We start from the raw sequence: 24084 nt of genomic DNA on the forward strand, positions 1-24084 counted from the left end.
GTAACGGTTCCAGGTTCGAGTCTCTCAAAATACGATGGTATCTTTGGAGACTAGGGATGAGCTTCGAGTTCGAGTCAAACTCATGTTCGACTCGAACATCGGTTGTTCGCCAGTTCGCCGAACAGCGAACAATTTGTGTGTTCGCGGCAAATTCGAAAGCCGCGGAACAACCTTTAAAAGTCTATGGGAGAAATCAAAAGTGCTAATTTTAAAGGCTTATATGCATGGTATTGTCATAAAAAGTGTTTGGGGACCTGGGTCCTGCCCCAGGGGACATGGATCAATGCAAAAAAAAGTTTTATAAAAAGCTGTTTTTTCGGGAGCAGTGATTTTAATAATGCTTAAAGTCAAACAATAAAAGTGTAATATCCCTTTAAATTTCGTACCTGGTGGGTGTCTATAGTATTCCTGTAAAGGGGAGCATGTTTCCCGTGTTTAGAACAGTCTGACAGCAAAATGACATTTCAAAGGAAAAAAAGTCATTTAAAACTACTCGCGGCTGTTAATGAATTGTCGGTCCGACAATACACATAAAAGTTCATTGATAAAAACGGCATGGGATTTCCCCACAGAGGAACACCGAACCTCTGTGGGGAAATCCGTCTTCTGACGGTTCTTAAATGGGTGAAGCGGGTGACCCAGCCCCCCTCTGACATCACGGGGAATGCCACAGGGAAGTCCCTGTCAAGTCCCTGTGCGTCAGAGGGGGCGGGGTCACCGGGTGACCCCGCCCTCCATTATTTAAGAACCGTCAGAAGACCAGAAGCGTCACACAGCGGGAGCCTCCCATCATGGTGGATGCGGAGCGGCCCGAGAAGAAGGGAAGATGCCAGACGAGAACAATGGAGGAAGAACCAGAAGAAGATGGAGGGAGAAACCGAAGGAAGATAGAAGAAAGAAGAAGCATTTAAATAAAGGAATTGTCAAAAACTGTCTCTTGTCATTTTTAACAATTTTTTTGTGAAATGGTAGGCTTACCATTTCACACGGGGGGGGCGGGATCTGGGGGTCCCCTTGTTAAAGGGGGCTTCCAGATTTCGATAAGCCCCCTGCCCGCAGACCCCCACAACAACCGGGCAAGGGTTGTGGGGATGGGGCCCTTGTTCCCATCAACATGGGGGCAAGGTGCTTTGGGGGCTACCCCAAAGCACCCTCCCAATGTTGAGGGCATGTGGCCTGGTTTGGTTCAGGAGGGGGGCGGGCACTCTCTCGTCCCCCCCTCTTTTCCTGCCAGGTTGCGTACTTGGATAAGGGTCTGGTATGGATTTTTGGGGGGACCCCACGCCATTTTTTTAAAAATTTTGGCCGGGGTTCCCCTTAAAATCCATATCAGACCTGAAGGGCCTGGTATGGAATTTAGGGGGACCCCCCACGCCATTTTTTTAAAAAAATTTGTACGGGGTTCCTCTGTGGGGAATTCCCATGCCGTTTTTATCAATGAACTTTTATGTGTATTGTTTGACCGGCAATTCATTAATAGCCGCAAGTAGTTTTAAATGACTTTTTTCCTTTGAAATTTCATTTTTCCTGTCAGACTGTTTTAAACAGGGAAACATGCGCCCCTTTACAGGCATACTATAGACACCCCCCAGGTACGAAATTTAAAGGAATATTTCACTTTTATTGTTTCACTTTAAGCATTATTAAAATCACTGCTCCTGAAAAAACGGCCGTTTTTAAAACTTTTTTTTGCATTAATCCATGCCCCCTGGGGCAGGACCCGGGTCCCCAAACACTTTATATGACAATAACTTGCATATAAGCCTTTAAAATTAGCACTTTTGATTATTCATGTTCGTGTCCCATAGACTTTAACGGTGTTTGCGTGTTCGAACAAATTTTTTGCCTGTTCGCATGTTCTGGTGCGAACCGAACAGGGGGGTGTTCGGCTCATCCCTATTGGAGACCCTGTAGGAAAGTTTGCCCTAGACTGTGCCATGCTGTACCCTACGCTAATACTCCACTAGTGTGTGGTAGTTTTAAAAAAATCCAACGATGCAGAGACCAGGTTGGCCAGGACAGGAGGGACAATAAAAGCGAGTGTCACCCCTATATCCGCGCTTGCTACAGACACAACAACTTCTTGGGGTACTCGTTGGATAGGGGTACCAGGGAGGACATACGGAAAATGCCTCTCATGCAGCCGGCTCACTGCATTTGGATTGGAAAGTTGGGCCACAGCACCGTCTGGAAACAGAAGGGCTGTTATGATCTCTTTCTGGAATTTTAGGAAGGATCCAGTTCGTCCTGAAGCTTTGTATAGCACATACAAGGCTTCACTTCCTGATTCCCTCTCCGAAGATGGCGGTGGCAGCACCCGAGAGCCGAGCGACAGATCGGCTTTGGGTGCCGACATCGCGGGCGCCCTGGACAGTTAAGTGTCCATATTTTAAAAGTCGGCAGCTGCAGTATTTGTAGCTGCTGACTTTAAAAAAAAAAATTTGCGGGACCTCCGCTTTAAGTACGGCACCATCAACTGGTCATGAGGTCCACCCCTCCCATATTAAGGTTGTATTTGTTGATACAGAGGGGTTTCTCCACAACACCAGTCGCCGTTGGAATTTGGACTGTCTTATATGCGTGAAGGGAGGACAGAACTAAAACATTCCGATTATCCCTCCACTTCACTGCAAGCAAATTATTACATCTCAAGCAGGCTCTCTCCCACCGTCTAAGTCGGGATTCTACAAACAAGCCCTGGCGATTAGATCGCACGGTGCCACATGTGCCAATTCCACGATCAAACAAGTGACTAAAAAGTGGCACGCTTGTGTAATAATTGTCCACATACAAGTGGTACCCCTTTCCGAATAAGGGTGACACCAAGTCCCACACTATCTTACCAGCGCTCCTATGTAGTCTGGGCAGTTCTCGGGCTCCACGTGACTATCTCTTCCCTCGTAAACCATAAAACTATATATATAGCCTGTTGCCCTGTTACAGCACTTATACAACTTGACCCCGTATCTGACATGCTTGCTGGGAAGATACTGTTTGAAAGACAAGCAGCCAGAAAATGTAATCAAGGACTCATCAACGCAGACAACTTGATGGGGAGTAAACAAGGCTGAAAACTGTTTGTTGAAGTGGTTTATGAGGGGACGAATTTTGTAGAGCCAATCAAATTCGGGGTCGCCCCAAGGACAACAGAGTTCATTGTCATTAAAATACATAAACCGCAAGATCTGCTCATATCACGTCCTGGTCATGGAGCCAGAGAACACGGGCATACAAATTGCTTTGGTCCACAATAGATCTATAGATATCTTCCGTGAAAAACAGTGAATAAAAATAAAGTGACGTAAAATCAACTGTTTCCACCTGAATTCCGGGTTGGCCAGTGAATGGGGGGGGGGGGAGTACGGGTGCTGCAGAAGTGGTGGGCTCCCAATTAGGATTGGCATATTCTGCTGGAAGGGCACTAGGGGCTTGTTGGACCTGTCTTTGTCTTGGTGGCTGTGGGACACTACTTGTGCTAGCCACGCCACCAGCTTGAACTGCACTTATGGGACTTGCCATGTCACCATGTGATACTGCAGTGCTGGATGTATGACCAGGATATACTAGGCTGCTGGTGCTTGCCAGTTCACCAGAAGGATGAGCGACACTAGTACTGGCTCTCTGCTCCATACGAGACGGTTACGTATTTTAGCACGCATGCCATTCTGCTGACGTATATCGGTCGGCAAGTGGTTAAAGCCGAAACTTCAGGCAGATATAAAAGACACAAATGACAGCAGCTCTTTTATCCCTAATACATTACATTTTTTTAATACAAGCAGTGTAAGTACCTGAATGTGACTTGGTAGCAGGCTCTTGCAATCCTTGTACAGTAGGGCTTGGAATGGGAGAGGGAGAACAAGAACAATAAGCCAATCGGCTCTGCTGCTGTGCTAACAAGGTACATGCTGACAGCAGGAGAGAGCAGATTAACTCATCAGTCTGCTGTTTCTCCTTTAATTCCCAACTTCAGGGAACTTAAAAATGTTCCCTTGCAGTGAGGTTGCACCCACAATGCAAGAGATAACGGCTTTTTTAGTCTAGGGGAGAGAAGAAGCACTTTTACTTACCTTCCTCTGCTCCGCCGGCAGATGCCACTTTTCTGGTAGACTGTCCCTTGGCGCCATTACATCCAATGCAGAGCTATGGACCGAGCATGTCCCCTAGATAGAAACAAGCACTTAAACCTAGCAATTACACCAAGTCCACCTACCTGATAATGGTGAAGGATGGTGTGATCTTCCTGTGTGAAATACAGAGGACGGGGACATCTCTCTGGTGGGTTCCCATTACTGGATCCATCTGTAGGAAACACACACACTGACTGAATACATTGTTTCTATGTGTTTATCAGATGATGGGGGATCTAGGTGGACCCTCCGTACTGCTCTCTCCTTTACAATAAAGTCTCCTCTTACCCGGTGATGAGAGGGTCGGCTGATTCTCCATCATGATGTCCTTGTACAGATCATATTACCTGATGTTAACGTCTACAATATCCTCATTCATTAATATATTTACTAAAAATAGTTTCAGTGTTCATTACTCACATGTGCTATCTAGAAAAGGTTCCCCCTCTTTAGTTATCATCATCCCAACTTTCTCTGTAGACTCCTGATAACCCATCACAACCATCACCTCTTCTTCCTTTTTAACCTCATGTTTCACATAGATCTGTTCTTCATGCTAAACCAACAAAAAGAAAAAAAAAGAAAATGTGACAGAAAATAGGCTGAGAGAAGAGAGTAATCTCATACAGTCTAGAGTCACTTTTGTGTTCTTCCCATCTACCTGATGATGGTGGGGGATGGTGTGATCTTCCTGTGTGGAATTCTGGGAATACAGAAGACAACCCTCCCCCATAGACTGCCGATCTCCACTTATCAATGACTCTTCTTCTTCCTCTTTAATCTCAGCTTTGATGTCTTTCAGTTCTTCACCCTAAACCCCAAAGATAAAATACATTTAAAAAATTGACATATTACATAGAAGAATGTACTCTCAAATCTTAGAATTCCTTTTCAGTTCTAGTTGCTCTTGCCCACCTACCTGATGATGGTGAGGGATGGTGTGACCTTCCTGTGTGGAATCCCGGGAATACAGAGGACGGGGACATCTCTCTGGTGGGTTTCTATTACTGGATCCAACTGTAGGAAACACACACACTGACTGAATACATTGTTTCTATGTGTTTATCAGATGATGGGGGATCTAGGTGGACCCTCCGTACTGCTCTCTCCTTTACAATAAAGTCTCCTCTTACCCGGTGATGTGAGGGGTGGCTGATTCTCCATCATGATGTCCTTGTAGAGATCCTTGTGTCCTTCTAAATACTCCCACTCCTCCATGGAGAAATAGACAGTGACATCCTGACACCTTATAGGAACCTGACACACACAATGATACAGTCACCATCCAGACACATCCCTTGTCTGTTACTGGATAATGTCCCAGAATTCCCGTCACCGCTCACCTCTCCTGTCAGCAGATCAATCATTTTCTTAGTGGCTTCTAGAATCTTCTTGTCATTGTTTTTCTTGGGTTTCAGGGAATGAGGTGAAGGCACTCTTATAGTTAAATGGTTACCAGACTTCACTGGAGGAACACTCTGCATTGAAAGAGCAACAAAAATGTCATGTGACCTCCCAGAATCCTCCTCACCTGTCGGTCAGGTCTGTGATTTATTAATAGAGATAAGAGTGATGTCATGTGACCTCCCAGAATCCTCCTCACCTCTCCGGTCAGCAGGTAGATGATCTCCAGGGTGAGTTCTAATATCCTCTCAGTCATGTGACTTGGGTCCTCCTCAATGCTCATTGATTTGATCCATACAAGACTGATCCCTGTAGACAGAGCGGCATCGCTGGTCATTATAACTCATAGACAAGCAGAGAATCTCTTTCCAAAAGTGAGGGAGGTTTACAACTGTGTCAGTAAATACCAAATATATTCAACAACAAAACCACGAGTGCCTGAAAGCCTAAAAAATATAACGGAAAATTGCTACCAAATACCGTAATTTTCCTTTCCTGGCTCGGCGTCGTGCCATCACCGCGGGGGTCAAGGGGGCAGAGTTTACCCGGAGTGATGGCATGACGCAGAGCCAGGAAATATATATATATCCAAAATTGTAAATATACAAAACTTATAACCTTCACAGGTCCTCGCTTTAGAAATAAAGCTCAACGATGACCCTAAATTGGTGTGTTTTACTTAACTTTATTATTAAGTTAGCGAGAAGTTAATCATACGTCCATATAGATGGCTCCATGTTTAGGTTATATATCTGTACTGTTTATAATATAATCCATATAAGTGTTTATCAGCATCTGCTGGAGATAAAAGACGTCATAGTGACTATGGAGGAAGAGGACGGACATGACGGGGGGGGGGGTTACTGGGTGTAAATATAAAATAATATTTTATTACCACCTCATTGGCCAGCTCTAACGTCTTCTCTCTACTTCCTCCCAACTCACCTCTCACCTGCAACTTCCTATTTATAACTCTACATCACTTCCTGTCTGTACCCAACATCATTTCCTGTCTGTACCTTCTATCACTTCCTGTCTATACCCTACATCATTTCCTGTCTCTATCTTCTATTACTTCCTGTCTGTGCATTTTGAACTGAGATCGCCATCTTGCAGGAGCTGCAATTTTCACTGTTGCTGGTGTATTGAAGTGCTGACTGTTGACTCTGCTTTAATGTTTGTAACATTATTATAAAAATGTAAATAAAAAATATATATATATATACACTGTATGTATATATATATATATATATATATATATATATATATATACACATACATCTATATATAAAAATAAATACTGCAGTCTACAATGTGCCCACTGCCGTATCATCCATTCCTCTGTTATCAAACCCAATCAAAGTTAAGTGACAATGTCATTTCTTATTGTTGCAGATCCCATGTTTGGGGCTATACGCTTTGGGCTCTGAAGCTCCTTGTTACATTCCATATTGCCTATTGGCAGTTACACATTACAGTCACACTAATCGGTATGCTGTGACACAACTGCCACCTGGGACAATGCTGACACTTCGTTACTACTGTACATGTAAAAATCTTTTTTTTTTGCTACAAAATTTCTTAGAACCCCCAAACATTATGTACATTTTTTTTTTTTTAGCAGAGGCCCTATAGAATGAAATGGTGGGTGTTGCAATTTTTCATGTTACATAGTATTTTTTACGCAGCTGTTTTTCAAACGCAATTTTCTTGGAAAAAAAACCCTTTCATGAATTAAAATAAAACAAAAATACTACAGTTAGCCCAGTTTTTTTGTATAATGTGAAAGATGATGGTACGCTGAGATAAAAGATACCTAACATGTCACGCTTTAAAATTGCGTCTGCCCGTGGAATGGCGGCAAACTACGGTGCTTAAAGTTCTCCATAGGTGACACTTTAAACGCCTTTACAGGTTACCAGTTTAGAGTTGCACAGGAGGCCTGGTTCTAGAATTATTGAGCTCGCTCTAACATTTGCGACAATACCTCACATGTGTGGTGCGAACACCGTTTATGTATGCATGCGGGAGACTTATGCATTCACATTTGCGCATAAGCATGGCGGGACTGGGCACTTAACATTTTTCTTTTACAAAGTTTTTATTGGTAGAAAAGTAAATTCAACAGATTAATGCAACAGTGTGATGGTTACATCAAACATAAGATGGAGAGGAAGATCCCAACAAAGGGATGTTATACACATGGTACAATATTCATCAGTACAATAGAAAACAGCAGCAATACGTCGCGGTGAAGATCATTTAATGCCCCAGAGTTTATTGTATGGTAGGCAAAGGCTCAGAAACCCCAAGCCATAAAGAGGGGTGCATACATACATAGATTAACTGCATATTGAAGAGAGAAAAATAGTTGTTTGCTTGGTTTTTATTTTATTTTTTTTATTATTTTTTATTTTTTTCATCATTGTAACCATCTTCACTGGGCCAACTCCTGGAGACCAGGAGTGTCAGAGAAAGTATACAAAAAAAAGAAAGAGAACGGCAGACTTTCTCAACCTTTTCAACATGGAGGAACCCTTGAAATAACCTTTCGGTCTCAGGGAACCCCTGTTAAAAATGTCTATATCTACAACTCATGAAACATTGGTGTGATGGTCAGTGGAAGAGTGCTTCTTACATCTGTGGTCTTCAGGAAGAATCCCCACCCCCACCCCCACAGATAGTTAAGAAGATTATTGGTGTCACTAAGAACTTATCTGAGAGTTAAAAATTGGTCATTGCTCAAGGAACCCCTAGCAACCATTGGAGGAACCCTGGTTGAGAAACCCTGGGTTAGAATGTAGAAGACAAAGGGGTATATAAGAGCGAAAAAAAGAGAAGGAAGAGAGAAAGGAGGGAAGAGTCTGTGGGGGGGGGGCATCCAGAGACCCTTAAATTGAAAGAAGTAGGATATTGAACCCGGAGGATTGGTTGTATGATATTGATATCCATGGTTGCCAGACCCTGAGAAATTTATTGTGAGTATCAGAGGTGAGGGCAGCCAATTTCTCTTTAATCATAATGTCATTCATAGGGTTTTTAACTGCTTCTAAGCTGAGTACTGGGGTTTTCCATGCCCTCGCAATGGTCAACTTAGTTGCATTAAAGAGGTGCTGGGCCAGTTGGCGTTCTGGGCGGAGGGGTTCAGGATAGGTTTACACAGAAGGGCTTCATAGGGGTCTCTTTTAAGGTTGGAATGGAGCATGTTACGAAGAAGGGTGTAGACCCTGACCCATAGTCGACATACTTTGGGGCAAGTCCACCTGGCAATTTACATTTTTATTATTTATTTTATACAAAAAAATTATTACAATTTTTTTTTTTTTTGGATGAACTTTATTGTTATCACAAGGTATGAACAACATTCCTTGTGACAGCATTGGACATGCCAGGTCCTATTTATGACCCCAGATCTCTCCTCTAGCCTCCCATGCAGCCAATCAGACACAGACTGGTCTGATCAGCTCCTTTCCTGTCCGCGGAAGGCGGAACCGGATGTGACGACATACTCATCGCTCCCGGTTTCCGGTGTTTCCGGTGTTACAGAAAGAGGAGAATGACGTCAGTTCTTCTCTCTCTTTTCATGGCAGCCCTCGCTCTTGGGTTCCGTGATGGGATGGTAGAGCCTTGTAGAGGCGGCAGCTGGAGGGGGGGTGGTACCCCTTTCTGCCACCCACAGAAGTGATTGAGTGGCTAATTAGCTACTCAAATCACTTCAGTATGAAAGAGAATCGCTGGCTGAAGAGATACATAAAGGAATGGTGACTGTAGGTGCAGGCATCATTCCAATATATCCAATGAAACCCGAGGATGTCCATGGACGTTCTCCCGGCGTGGCGAGAAGCGGTTAAAAAATCTCCTTCCCCTTCCCTTTTCCCATTCTTTTTTAAGAAATTAATACATACCTAGATGTGACAGACCTAGCCGGGACAGAGGCTGTTGGAGAGGACTGAATGCAAGCCTCTTGCCTTTTGATTATGGGCCCTGGATTTTCAAGGAAACAATACTTTTTGTGAGGTGAATTAGAAATCCAGTCTGAACTGTACTAATCGGACTCAGTCGTGTATATATGTATATATTGTATGTTGTTTGATTCTGTTGTGGACTGTTTGCTGTGATCATTTGGGATGTGTGTCCCAGTAGAGGGAGGGGGGATTCCGCCAGCAGCCCCCTGCTGATAAGACTGATTCATACTGTTGGGACACATCCTGTGAGGAGATGCTGGTGTCATCAACTCCAACTACCTGTCCTGTTCTCTGCTATAATGTGCTTAATGTAAATGAGTTTAGTCTGGTTTACCACAGGTTCTAAGGGTATTCCACACATTGTTGTTTGTTCTAATTAACCCTGTGTTGATGTTTATGGTAATGTGTATTGAATAGTCATCTGGTCTGGGTAAATGATTTAGTAAACTAGCTCATGTTAAAGTGGGAGTCCGGCGACCAATTTTTTTTTTTTTTTTTTAGGTCATTGAAACACTTTGCTAATCCCAAAATAATACTCACAATTTGGGTGTAATATTTCCGCCTCTGTCTGTTTTCGTACTGAAGAATAACTTTAAAAATGTGATGCTGGCTGTTTCCATCTTGCTTGTGGGCATGTGAAGCCCACAAGCATTGATTTCCTGGATGCGGTGAATGCTGTTCATTCACAGCTTGTTCACAAGCATGATCATTGTTCCCGCACTGAATCTTGGGAAGCCTGACACTAAGCTCCCAGGAGACAGTCCCGCGCCGGGGAAAGGCATTAAACACGCCTACTCCCATAGGAGGAGAGACAGGAAGTGCCACAATAAAGTACAATATAAAGGTAGTACAGCGATAAAAAAAAATTTTGTGCGGCATTTGAACATCTATGCAATTAACTGAAGGGAGTAAGATTAAGTTAAAAATTTGTGTGGAACCCCGCTTTAATTAGGTTAATTAGGTTACGTTTGTATTGTTAGAGTAATATGAGCAGGAGGGGGGAACCTCATCTTCTCCTGTATATAAGACTGTATTTTGATTCTAAATAAATATAGTCCATGTTAGCATCTAAGCAAGTGTCGCCTTGTTTTGTGCTCAGAGCAGTTGGCATATCTGATATCTGTATCCAGACTACAAGGAAGTGGTATACTGACGGAAGCACTCAAGTGGAGTGTGGGACGTTCCGTGACATTGGTGGCAAGCAGCGGGAAGCTTCCGGCAGTCTGGGAAATTTAAACCTCCACCTGGATCCAAGATCAGCATAGCAGACTTCGGTCACCCCAGCGGAGATATGGACCTGGCATCAGAGTTCACGAGGCTGCTGCAGATCATCCTTTCAACATACACCAGGACTGTGTCTAAGGATGAATACCTGGAGCTCAGGCAGCAGATTCGGGTGGAGCTCTGGATTGGAGCTCTCCAGCTCGCTGGTATAAAACACGGCAAGTGCTTTCCAACCCTAGAGCAATGGGCCAGTGACCAACGGGCATTGCGGATGGCATTCCTGGGAGAGCGGCCCCAGGAGCAATGGGTGACTAAGTTGGAAAGGCTGGTCCAGCAGGAGATAGAGATGGACAATAGTTATCGGGCTCTGCAATGGCATGCAGAGGAGGGATATTTAGGGGAGACAACAGAATGCTCTCCGGAGGGATATGACTTTGGAGGCCCTGGATTGCTGTGGGAGAGCCTTACAGATCATTTTGTGTTTGGCTACGAAGGGGAACCTGCCCTTGAGGACCTGCGAGAATATAGAGAGGCTATGCTCGGTCTTGCAGAGGTCTCAGAGCTCAAACCTGATCTGGACCATTTGCTAAGGAAGGAACAGCATCTGGAAAGGGCATACAGGAAACTGCTAGAACACGTTCAGCAGCATGCCAGAGAATCGGCAGTGGAAAATCCGGAGATTGCCGTCCCCAAACCTGAAGTGCTGACAACAGGGCAGAGCTCTGCTAACCTCTGCCCAGCAATGATAACATCTTCTGGGTTCCATGGACAGGAGATGGTGAACCTTTATCCCCAGACATCAGTTGCAGAGACATGGGATTTGATAGACTTTTCTGCTGAGGAAGAACAACCTGATGAGCCTCCAGCAGAAGAGCTGCTATCAGGGCCAAACTTCACTGTGCTCTGCTCAGCACCAACAGTGGCTTCGGCCTTCTTGAGAGAAGAGGTAGTCGGCCTTTCTCCCACAACACTGACAGGGACATGTGATTTTCTGCCAGCAGCATCTATGGAGTTACAACAAACTTCTCCAGCTGAAGATCTGGTAACTGAACAGAGGGTCCAAGACCTCTGTCCCACGCTTTTACCAATTCCAGAGACTGGGGATTTAATAGACATTTCTGTAGAGGAGGAACCACCTGGCAAATGCCCAGCAGAAGTGCTGGCAACCGGACAGAGGGTCCAAGACCTCTGCCCCACACCTGCAGCAATTGTGGAGGCCCAAGGTGAGGAGGTGGCAGTCTATCGCGAGCTGCAGATCAGGATCCAAGGAGAGAATGCAGTCATCACCTCACAACTGCAGCTTGATCTGGTGTCGGTGGATGGGGCTTCAGTCCCCACCTGTATACCCCAGGGATGCTGGGCAGTTGGCCCAGATCCCCAACAGCAGGATGGAGTGAGCCCAGTCCCCCTGTCTTCTCTCCAGCAGCAGAAAGGACTCCAGGGAGAAGGGCCAGTCCAGGCTTCTCCCCAGCGGCGGATATGTTCTCTGAGAGAGGCAGAGGTTGGCTGGGTGAGTAATACTCTGTTTGGAACAATTTGTTTGGGGTACTGTGTGGGTACAGGCAGTAGAGGACTGGAACTATGGACTAACTTCGGAGTCAACCCATCTGGGGTCTCCTCCTGTGTTAGTCTCCTGCCGAAAGGGGAGGAGACTAACTGTTATGCTGTTTGATAATTGTTGTTTCATTCAGATCGAATGATATATATATATATCAGTGGTTCCTGATGAAGTGGACAATGTCTAGGAAACGCGTCGAGCCTGAAAGACTACTAGATATGGATAAATTACATTGTCAATGCTGACTTTTTTTATGGCTTTGTATTCTATTTTGATAGACTAAAATTTGCTGTACAGCTATCTTTTTAGAATTTTTAATAGAAAGTGAATGTTGTGCCTCAAAAATCCCATGCCAAAACCATAGTAGAATTCTCCAGGATATTCCTCTATTATGTTTGTAGCGCAGACCCTAAACTGGTCCCGTTGTTTTGTCCCAGGTTCTACTCCCTAATGGATGCACGGCTGGCAGGCACAGTAGTTTCTCAGTCTCTGGGATGGGGAATAGAGTCAGCCTCGGGATACTCTAGCCCAGGGATCTCCAAACTATGGCCCTCCAGCTGTTGCAGAACTATCCCATCCCATGAGGCATTGTAAAGTTCTGACATTCACAGACCTCACTAGGCATGATGGGAGTTGTAGTTCCTGGACAACTAGAGGGCCATAGTTTGGAGTCCCCTGCTCTAGAACTAGTGCACTGTGAACTGAGGACACTACCTGACAAACTAACAGCTTCCAAATCGGCAGTGGATATTCATCTCCGGGGCATCCCACACTGGAAACGGTCCTGAGCCAGCAAACTCCAGAAGAGTCTCTCACAAAAGAGGTCAAACAGCAATATTCTGTCCAAGATTTCTCTCAGGCTTTTATTCACTATGTCACTGTATATATGGATGCCTCCTTACAGTACCAGCCAGACCCTGTACCATGGGCCTCCTGGCCGGATCCTCTGTAGACTTTACTCCAGACTGTCTTTCAAGACTTAGGAATCGGCCGCCAGCTGGGTCCCTTAAGACATGGATGAGTTTGGGTTGGAGGAACTTGACTGGCCTGAACAGAGTCCTGACCTCAACATCATAGAACATGAATTAGAGCGGAGACTGCGAGCCAGGCCTTCTCGACCAACATCAGTGCCTGACCTCACAAATGCACTTCTGGAAGAATGGTCAAACATTCCCATAGACACACTCCTAAACCTTGTTCCCAGAAGAGTTGAAGCTCCTTGATGCCATTAAAGGTCATGTAAAGGCAGGTGTCCCAATACTTTTGACAATAAAGTGTATATACTTCTCAGCAGAACACAAGAATAACAGGCAAACCGGGCTCCAGTTATTTTTCCTGCATTTTATTACCAAAGTATTGCTACCATTGCTCACATTTTTCCACATATTCATAAAATTGACATTTGTTTATAATAGTCAAAAAAAAAAAATCTTTACAAGAAATTTAGAATCACAAATTACGGTAGGTTGCTTACACAAAGTAATCCCTATGAATATAAACACTGATACATTTTATTGATATCCTACAGAGAGATCACATAAGTATTGGCATATACTTTTTTTTACAGACATTAGAGTTGGGGAAATACCACATTTTGCATTTAAACTCATCAGATCTAGAGATTATTATAGATTTCCATAAAGGTCCAGAGATTACCCAATATTATTTCAAGGAGAAATGTCCTATTGCCCATCAGAGAGAGATAAGTTTAGTCTGTTTTTCCAGAATTCAACACTTCTAAAAAGAGCAATTACAATTTGCTGTTTTACCGCGATCTCTGGCGTTTTGGCCTATGATCGTGAGCTTGGCGCTGTAATAACATGCCGCGTAGTGACGTCATCTCGCATAGCAATCGATGTCACTTCCAGGTCGCCCCTGACAATGCATTGCCCATTCCTGCCCAACCAACAAAAAGAAGGGAAAAAAGCTGAAAAAGCCACACCCGTGTCCAGTCATCTTACCACCCAACATACTGGGCCAGGGGGCGGACCTCCCAAAATGCAACCACAAGTTAGGCTATTTTCCCAGAATGAAACCCTTCCAAAAAGGGTTTGTAGTTCACGGTTTTACTGTGATCCCTGGCATTTTTTGGCCTATGATCCTCAGCTTGGCATCGTAACATCATGCTATGTAGTGACGTCATCTCGCACAGCAGGCAATGTCACTTCTGGGTCACCACCATCATGGACAATGCACTGCCCATCCCCTCCTAAGCAACAGAGGAAGGTGGGTAAAAAGCTGAAAAGGCCGCACCCATGTCCACAACCCCCCCCCCACCCATAGCCATAATGTTAGTCTATTTTTCAGAATGAAGTCCTTCCAAAAAGGGTTCATAATTAGATGCCTCATTTAACCACTTAAGGACCGAGCCTCTTTCTGAGATTTGGTGTTTACAAGTTAAAAACATTTTTTTTTTGCTAGAAAATTACTTAGAACCCCCAAACATTATATATATTTTTTCCTAACACCCTAGAGAATAAAATGATGGTTGTTGCAATACTTTCTGTCACACCGTATTTGTGCAGCGGTCTTCCAAGCGCACTTTTTTTTTTTAAAAATACACTTAAAAAAATAAAACAACAGTAACGTTAGCCCATTTTTTTTTATATTGTGAAAGATAATGTTACGCCAAGTAAATTGATACCCAACATGTCACGTTTCAAAATTTAGCCCGCTCGTGGAATGTACAATGTATATATGTAAAGCGCTGAGTAAATTGACGGCGCTATATAAGTACCTGAAATAAATAAATGACAGGTCCTCTTAAATATGAGATCTGGAGTCAAAAAGACCTCAGATCTCATATTTACACTAAAATGCAATAAAAAAAGAAATAAATAAAAAATGTTTTCATCTGAAAAAAAAATGTAAAAATAAATACCGTATTTATCGGCGTATAACACGCACTTTTTTCCCCTGAAAATAGGGGGAAAATCACGGGTGCGTGTTATATGCCGACAGCGTACCTCGGAGGGGAACAAGTGCCACCGGAATTCACCGAGCCGTCATCTCCTCTCCACTCGGCTCTCACGTCACACACACAGTCCCGCCTCCGCCACCGGCATTGGACCAGTGTTCTGTCTATCACAGGAGCTGGTCCAATGCCGACTGAGAGCCGAGTAAACAGGAGATGACGGCTCGGTGATGTCCTATGAGAGATGGTGAGCTGCATTGATGTCCCCCATGGGCGCAGATCAGGCTGCAGATGGGCACAGATAAGGCTCCAGATGGGTGCAGATCAAGCTGCAGATGGGCGCAGATCAGGCGGCTGCAGATGGGCGCAGAACAGGCCGCAGATGGGCGCAGATCAGGCGGCTGCAGATGGGCACAGATCAGGCTGCAGATGGGCGCAGAACAGGCTGCAGATGGGCGCAGAACAGGCTGCAGATGGGCGCAGAACAGGCTGCAGATGGGCGCAGAACAGGCGGCTGCAGATGGGCGCAGAACAGGCGGCTGCAGATGGGCGCAGATAAGGCGGCTGCAGATGGGCGCAGATCAGGCTGCAGATGGGCGCAGATCAAGCTACATTGAAGCTGCAGATGGGCACAGATTAGGCTGCAGATGGGCGCAGATCAGCCTGCAGATGGGCACAGATCAGGCTGTAGATGGGCACAGATCAGGCTGCACTGAAGCTGCAGAATGGCGCAGATCAGGCTGTAGATGAGCACAGATCAGGCTGCAGATGAGCACAGATCAGTCTGCATTGATGCTCACTGACCACTATTTTGCTTCAAAGTGGTTTATTTAAAAAAAAAAGTTTTTTCCCCTGAAACTTCCCTCTTAAATTGGGGTGCGTGTTATACGCTGATAAATAAATGTCCCTTTAAGAGCTATGGGTGGAAGTGACGTTTTGATGTCGCTTCCGCCCTGCAATGATATGGAGATGGGAGGGGAGGCCCCCCCTCCTGCCGACGATAAAAGTGATCTTGTGGAGAATCCACCGCAGAGACCACTTTTATCTGAAAGCGAACCGCCCGCTGAAGAAGAGGATACCGGGGTTAAGGTAGCTAGCTGCTGCCATAACAATGATATCCCTCTTCAAAGCACCGACGTAAAACGACAACAGGCGGTCCGTAAGTGGTTAAGCATTTAGATAAACGGGGTTACCACAAAGTGGGGGGCAGAAACTGTAGCAGGAACATCTCACCATTGGAGTCTCCAAAAAGTACAAGAAGCCAAGAGAAGACTCGGCCCATGAAACTTCACCTATAAACTTCATATCACTTTGGCTCAGGTTGCCCCCTTTATAAAATAAAGTGCATTTCAATGCGCAATTAATATAGAAGAGCAAATGTTAAACCTGGGTGGCTAAACCGTAAAAAGCATCATTAAAGGGTAAAATATTGCCTTTAAAAAAATATAAACGGGTCACCGTCAGCATTCCAACACTACAAGGAATGCAATACGTGTAAAAACGCAATCAGGGCGGATTGAAAGATTGAATGAGGATACCACAAAGTGGGGGGCAGAAACTGTAGCAGGAACATCTCACCATTGGGGTCCTTTATACAATAAATATTTTCTTCTTACAATTATTCTATGAACTAAACAGTTCCACCCGAAAAAATCATTGTACGTTCATAAAAAAATAAATAATAGCCAGGTGCCTCTGATGTCTAGTTAGAGTTCTTTTAGCTGTAGAACATTTCAAGCAGTCTGGTCACACTGAAGACGCAGTGCCGTGTGTGTTCTCTGATGTGCAACAAGGTTTCCTTTCACAGTGAAAGATTTCCCGCACTCTCCACACGAATACGGACGCTCGCCCGTGTGAACTCTCTGGTGTATATTAAGCTCTCCTTTTCGAACAAAAGATTTCCCGCACTCTGAACATGAATAAGGACGCTCACCCTTGTGAATTCTTTGGTGAGCCGCAAAGTTTCCTTTGTGAAAGAAAGGTTTCCCGCACTCAAAACATGGATAAGGACAGTCACCTGTGTGTTTTCTCTGGTGTCTTACAAGTTCTCCTTTATGAGTAAAAGATTCTCCGCACTCTGAACATGAATAAGGACGCTCCCCCGTGTGAATTCTCTGGTGGGTAGTAAAGGTTTCTTTTTTAAAGAAACATTTCCCGCACTCTGTGCATGAATAAGGAAGCTCACCTGTGTGACTTTTCTGATGTTTAACGAGGCCTTCTTTCTGGATGAAGCGTTTCCCGCACTCTGTACATGAATAAGGGCGCTCGCCTGTGTGAGTCCTCCAATGTTTATCGAGGTTTCGTTTTTGAGCGAAAGATTTCCCGCACTCTGAACATGAATGAGGGCGCTCGCCTGTATGAATTCTCTGGTGTTGCACAAGGTTTCCTTTCAGAGTGAAAGATTTCCCGCACTCTGAACATGAATAAGGACGCTCACCCGTGTGAATTCTTTGGTGATTTAGAAGGTTTCCTTTGTGAAAGAAAGGTTTCCCGCACTCTGAACATGAATAGGTACGCTCACCCATGTGAATTTTTTGGTGGTTTACAAGGTTTCCTTTGTCAAAGAAACGTTTCCCGCACTCAAAACATGCATAAGGACAGTCACCTGTGTGTCTTCTCTGGTGTTTATCAAAGTTTCGTTTTTCAATGAAAGATTTCCCGCACTGTGAACACGAATAGGGGCGCACACGTGGGTGAATTCTCCGATGTTTATCAAGGCTGAGCTTTTGAGTGAAAGATTTCCCGCACTCTGAACATGGGTATTGACGCACACCTTTGTGAATCCTCTGATGTTTATCAAGTTTTCGGATTTGAGTGAAAGTCTTTCCGCACTCTGAACATGGATAGGGACGCACACCCGTGTGAATTCTCCGATGTTTATCAAGGTTTCCTTTTAGAGCGAAAGATTTCCCGCACTCTGAACATGGATAGGGACGCACACCTGTGTGAATTCTCCGATGTTTATCAAGGTTTCCTTTCAGAGTGAAAGATTTCCCGCACTCTGAACATGAATAAGGACGTTCCCTCGTGTGAATTCTCTGGTGATGAATAAGTGCTCCTTTCTGAGTGAAAGATTTCCCGCACTCGGAACATGGGAATCGATTATGACCTCGGTGATCTCTTTCATGGGGTGAGGAAGATTCCTCGGGATTAGAAGGATCTGTTGATCGATCTGCAGTGTGAGATCTTACATGGATATTTACAATCATAGTATGTGATTGATGAGAAGATTCCCCCTGATCAGAGGGATCCATTGATGTCTCCGGACAGGAAGGTCTGTGATGTATATTTTGTGTATTTGGATTTCCTCCTGGAGGATCCTGTGTGATGACATTATCTTCTGACTTACAATCAGCAGATAATAGAAGATGTCTCTCCGAGGAATTCCTGACATCACATCCATCTGATGGAAAGAAAATGTAATAATGTCAGTAGATGACAAAGATCATATGGTGTACAGTATCTCCACCTCATTTGTTGGGAACATGACATTATATTGAGAATGGAGATGGACCTTTCATATGGTGTACAGTATCTCCTCATTTGTTGGGAACATGACATTATATTGAGGAATGGAGATGGACCTTTCATATGGTGTACAGTATCTCCTCCTCATTTGTTGGGAACATGACATTATATTGAGGAATGGAGATAGACCTTTCATATGGTGTACAGTATCTCCACCTCACTTGTTAGGAACATGACGTTATATTGAGGAATGGAGATGGACCTTTCATATGGTGTACAGTATCTCCTCCTCATTTGTTGGGAACATGACATTATATTGAGGAATGGAGATGGACCTTTCATATGGTGTACAGTATCTCCTCATTTGTTGGGAACATGACATTATATTGAGGAATGGAGATGGACCTTTCATATGGTGTACAGTATCTCCTCATTTGTTGGGAACATGACATTATATTGAGGAATGGAGATGGACCTTTCATATAGTGTACAGTATCTCCTCATTTGTTGGGAACATGACGTTATATTGAGGAATGGAGATAGACCTTTCATATGGTGTACAGTATCTCCACCTCACTTGTTAGGAACATGACATTATATTGAGGAATGGAGATGGACCTTTCATATGGTGTACGGTATCTCCACCTCATTTGTTAGGAACATGACGTTATATTGAGGAATGGAGATGGACCTTTCATATGGTGTACAGTATCTTCTCCTCATTTGTTTGGAACATGACATTATATTGAGGAATGGAGATGGACCTTTCATATGGTGTACAGTACCTCCTCCTCATTTGTTGGGAACATGACGTTATATTGAGGAATGGAGATGGACCTTTCATATGATGTACAGTATCTCCTCCTCATTTGTTGGGAACATGATGTTATATTGAGGAATGGAGATGGACCTTTCATATGGTGTACAGTATCTCCTCCTCATTTGTTTGGGAACATGACGTTATATTGAGGAATGGAGATGGACCTTTCATATGGTGTACAGTATCTTCTCCTCATTTGTTTGGAACATGACATTATATTGAGGAATTGAGATGGACCTTTCATATGGTGTACAGTATCTCCTCATTTGTTGGGAACATGACATTATATTGAGGAATGGAGATGGACCTTTCATATGGTGTACAGTATCTCCTCCTCATTTGTTAGGAACATGACGTTATATTGAGGAATGGAGATGGACCTTTCATATGGTGTACAGTATCTCCTCCTCATTTGTTGGGAACATGACGTTATATTGAGGAATGGAGATGGACCTTTCATATGGTGTACAGTATCTCCTCCTCATTTGTTGGGAACATGACATTATATACAGGGGAAAGAACATCACATATACTCAGAAGTATAATGAGACTGTGACTCATTTCTTCCATAGTGCCTATACTTACTTGTGTTGATAAGTAGAGATATTTTATCCTGTTCACTCTTCATAATCCTCCCAACCTCCTCCGTGGACAGCTGATCACCCCCCACACACGTCTCTACTCCTTCCTCTTTATCATCAGCTTTTATATTAATCCGTTCTTCATCCTAAACCCCAAAATAAATAGAAAACATCTAAATATTCAGGCCGATATTACAGACAAAACTACATGCAGCTCTGCAGTTATTAAATGCATTTTATTTTTTAATTGCAAACAGTGTAAGTACCTGGTATCAGGCTATTGCAGTCCTTGTACAGCAGAGCTGTGACTGGGAGAGTGAAAAGTAAAAGAAGGTGCCAATAAGCTCTACTGCAGTGCTGAGAGGAGGAGAGAGCAGACGGAGAGATGAGCTCATCAGTCTGCTGCTTCTCCTTTAAATCTCTTCCAGTGGGGCTAAACTGTTTCATTTAATCCTCTACTCCTCCAGCAGATGGCGCTCCCACCCCCACACTGCAGCGATGTAGTATCCCTTAGCATCATCACGTCCAATGCAGGGCTATTGACCGGGTATCAGGTAAGTAGATCTTCTATTCTATGACTCCTAGACATAAGAAAGTACACAACCCTTCCAAAGCAGGCACAGCCCCACTGCAAGGGATCATTTTCCTGAAGTTGGACTTGTTAATTGTCCAATCACGGACCGAGGGAGGGACAAGATCTGCTGAAGATCTACCTGCAGCAGAGAAAATACAATCTACTCTCCTGTCTATTTCAGAACAGATCACATGACCATTTCCTGGTAATCCAGGGGGCAGGGATCCAACTTCTGGGGATGCATCATCACACTGGCTTGGAATCACAGCACCACGTCATTCAGAACGTTACCCTCATTGGAGAAACACAAGGAGGAAGAGAACTATGATGTCATATGACTACACTCAAGACCAACAGTAGAAAAGGACATACTGTATATTGATTTAAAAAAATAAAAAACAATAAAAATTAAGGATGCCCAATAAGGAAGCTGGAAATGGGGGTGGGGGAGGGGCAACACAAAGACTGCACTTCAGATGCAAAATAAACATTAAAACAAGAGAATACATAGAAAAATGTCCTCTCTCAAAAATTGAGAATCACCTCTGTGTTCTATACACTGAGTCCACCTACCTGATGATGGTGAGGGATGGTGTGACCTTCCTGTGTGGAATCCCGGGAATACAGAGGACGGGGACATCTCTCTGGTGGGTTCCCATTACTGGATCCATCTGTAGGAAACACACACACTGACTGAATACATTGTTTCTATGTGTTTATCAGATGATGGGGGATCTAGGTGGACCCTCCGTACTGCACTCTCCTTTACAATAAAGTCTCCTCTTACCCGGTGATGTGAGGGGCGGCTGATTCTCCATCATGACGTCCTTGTAGAGATCCTTGTGTCCTTCTAAATACTCCCACTCCTCCATAGAGAAATAGACAGTGACATCCTGACACCTTATAGGAACCTGACACACACAATGATACAGTCACCATCCAGACACATCCCTTGTCTGTTACTGGATAATGTCCCAGAATTCTCAGCACCGCTCACCTCTCCTGTCAGCAGATCAATGATCTTGTGGGCAACTTCTACAATCTTCTTGTCATTGTTCCTCTTGAGTTTTAAGGAGTGAGATGAAGGCACTGTGATGGTTAGATGGTTACCAGACTTCACTGAAGGAAAACCCTGCAATGAAAAAGCAACAATAATGTCATGTGACCTCCCAGAATTACTTGAGAGCTTTTCCAAGAACGTGTGTGATGGGAATATGGAGTACTTCTTTTTCTCCCAGAATCCTCCTCACCTCTCCGGTCAGGTCTGTGTTTTATTAATAGAGATAAAGAGTGATGTCATGTGACCTCCCAGAATCCTCCTCACCTCTCCGGTCAGGTCTGTGTTTTATTAATAGAGATAAAGAGTGATGTCATGTGACCTCCCAAAATCCTCCTCACCTCTCCGGTCAGGTCTGTGTTTTATTAATAGAGATAAGAGTGATGTAATGACCTCCCAGAATTAAAGGGGTTGTAAAGGTAAAAATTTTTTCACCTTAATGCATTCTATGCATTAAGGTGAAAAAACTTTTGACAGTACCGCCGCCCCCAGCCCCCCCGTTTTACTTACCTGACGCCTCGAATCTTCGCTCCTCGTCCTCGTCAGCTTCATTGCAGCTCAGCCTGGTCGCTGATTGGCTGCAGTGGATGGATTGAAAGCAGCGCAGCCATTGGCTCGCGCTGCTGTCAATCACATCCGATGACGCGGCGCGCCGGGGGGCGGGGCCGAGTGATACAGCGAGCGGCTATAGCCGCCGGCTGTATCACGGGAGCGCGCCCGCAAGCACTCACCACCGTGCGAGGGAGCTCGCATGAAGGTGGTAAATGCTTGCGGGGAGGAGCTGAAACAGCCGCCGAGGGACCCCAGAAGACCAGGTTTGGGGCCACTCTGTGCAGAACGAGCTGCACAGTGAAGGTAAGTATAACATGTTTGTTATTTTAAAAAAAAAAAAAAAACATCTTTACAACCCCTTTAAGAATGGGCTTGGGTGTTTTGGGGATCCTAGTCCCAACCCACTTGCCTGATCCCGCCAGGAAGCCGACACTGCACACGGCTAATCGCAGTCATTGAGACATCACCTGGTCCGCAGATGCACAGATTGGGAAATGCCTCACGGCCTGTGATTAGCGCTGTGCAATGTCGGCTTCCTGGCCAGATCAGGCTTGTGGGTTGAGCCTAGGATCTACCAAGGATCTTCCTCACCTCTCCGGTCAGGTCTGTGTTTTATTAATAGAGATAAGAGTGATGTCATGTGACCTCCCAGAATCCTCCTCACCTCTCTGGTCAGGTCTGTGTTTTATTAATAGAGATAAGAGTGATGTCATGTGACCTCCCAGAATCCTCCTCACCTCTCCAGTCAGGTCTGTGTTTTATTAATAGAGATAAGAGTGATGTCATGTGACCTCCCAGAATCCTCCTCACCTCTCCGGTCAGGTCTGTTTTATTAATAGAGATAAGAGTGAGGTCATGTGACCTCCCAGAATCCTCCTCACCTCTCCGGTCAGCAGGTAGATGATCTCCAGGGTGAGGTCCAATATCCTCTCAGTCATGTGACTCGGGTCGTCCTCCATCTTCACTGATGTGATCATGTGATCCATAGAAGCCTCTGATCTCTGTAGACAGATAATATAGCGCCCTCGCTGGTCATTATAAATGATAGACTAGTAGAGATTTATTTTAAACCCTCCATCCAAAAGTGAGGGAGATCTACAACTGTGTCTGCGTTTTTCAGTAAATACCAAATATATTCAACATTAAAAGCACGAGTTCCTGAAAAAACAAAAAAACTACAATACCCAAAATTGTAAATATACAAGAAACTAAAAAACCTTCACAGGTCATCACTTTGGAAATATAGCTCAATGTCTGCCCTAAATTGGTGTATTTTTATTTAACTTTATTATTAAATTAATAAGGAGTTCTACTTATGGAGACATCGTACGTCCGTATAGATGGATAGATGGCTCTTTATTTAGGTTATATATCTGTACTGTTTATGATATATTTATGATCCTCTATATGTGTGTGTATCATCATCCGCTGGAGATAAGACACATCACAGTGACTATGGAGGAAGAGGACGGACATGACGGGGGGGGGTTACTGGGTGTAAATATAAAATAATATCTTATTACCTCCTCTGCTCCACTTCCAGCAATGTCTTCTCTCTACTTCCTCACGACTCACCTCTCACCCGGAACTTCCTGTTTATGTCATCTGTTTCACCCATCAGAATTTGTAACAGAAGCGACGTTCTGTTGCCGCCATCTTGCTACACCCCGCACTCCTCCACAGTAAGGATACACTGGGAAGGGGGCAAGCAGACATCTTGTTACACCCACCGGAGTTTTGCATTTCACACTTATTTTTAACAGTAAACTGAGCTATTAAGGTCAAATACAGTATTTAGAAAACAGGCAAACTGTTTAATGTTAAATTTTAAAAGCAG

At 44.2% G+C, this 24084-nt stretch overlaps 1 protein-coding gene across 1 annotated transcript in view; it reads right to left on the reverse strand.

The window, feature by feature from the left end:
- LOC141106917 (uncharacterized) overlaps nucleotides 1-23873 on the reverse strand; it is a 40755-nt gene extending 16882 nt beyond the window's left edge. The window contains 15 exon segments of the mRNA XM_073597847.1: nucleotides 4214-4302; nucleotides 4551-4686; nucleotides 4792-4941; nucleotides 5050-5147; nucleotides 5264-5387; nucleotides 5474-5608; nucleotides 5734-5843; nucleotides 6480-6506; nucleotides 16931-18598; nucleotides 20069-20210; nucleotides 21212-21309; nucleotides 21426-21549; nucleotides 21636-21770; nucleotides 23129-23248; nucleotides 23771-23873. Of these exon segments, the coding sequence (XP_073453948.1) occupies nucleotides 4214-4302; nucleotides 4551-4686; nucleotides 4792-4941; nucleotides 5050-5147; nucleotides 5264-5387; nucleotides 5474-5608; nucleotides 5734-5843; nucleotides 6480-6506; nucleotides 16931-18598; nucleotides 20069-20210; nucleotides 21212-21309; nucleotides 21426-21549; nucleotides 21636-21770; nucleotides 23129-23233 (3141 nt within the window). The 5' untranslated portion in view covers nucleotides 23234-23248; nucleotides 23771-23873.
- Between the last annotated feature and the right edge of the window lie 211 nt (nucleotides 23874-24084).

The sequence above is a fragment of the Aquarana catesbeiana genome, linkage group LG08, assembly GCF_042186555.1.
Source record: "Aquarana catesbeiana isolate 2022-GZ linkage group LG08, ASM4218655v1, whole genome shotgun sequence".
Taxonomy (NCBI): Eukaryota; Metazoa; Chordata; class Amphibia; order Anura; family Ranidae; genus Aquarana; species Aquarana catesbeiana.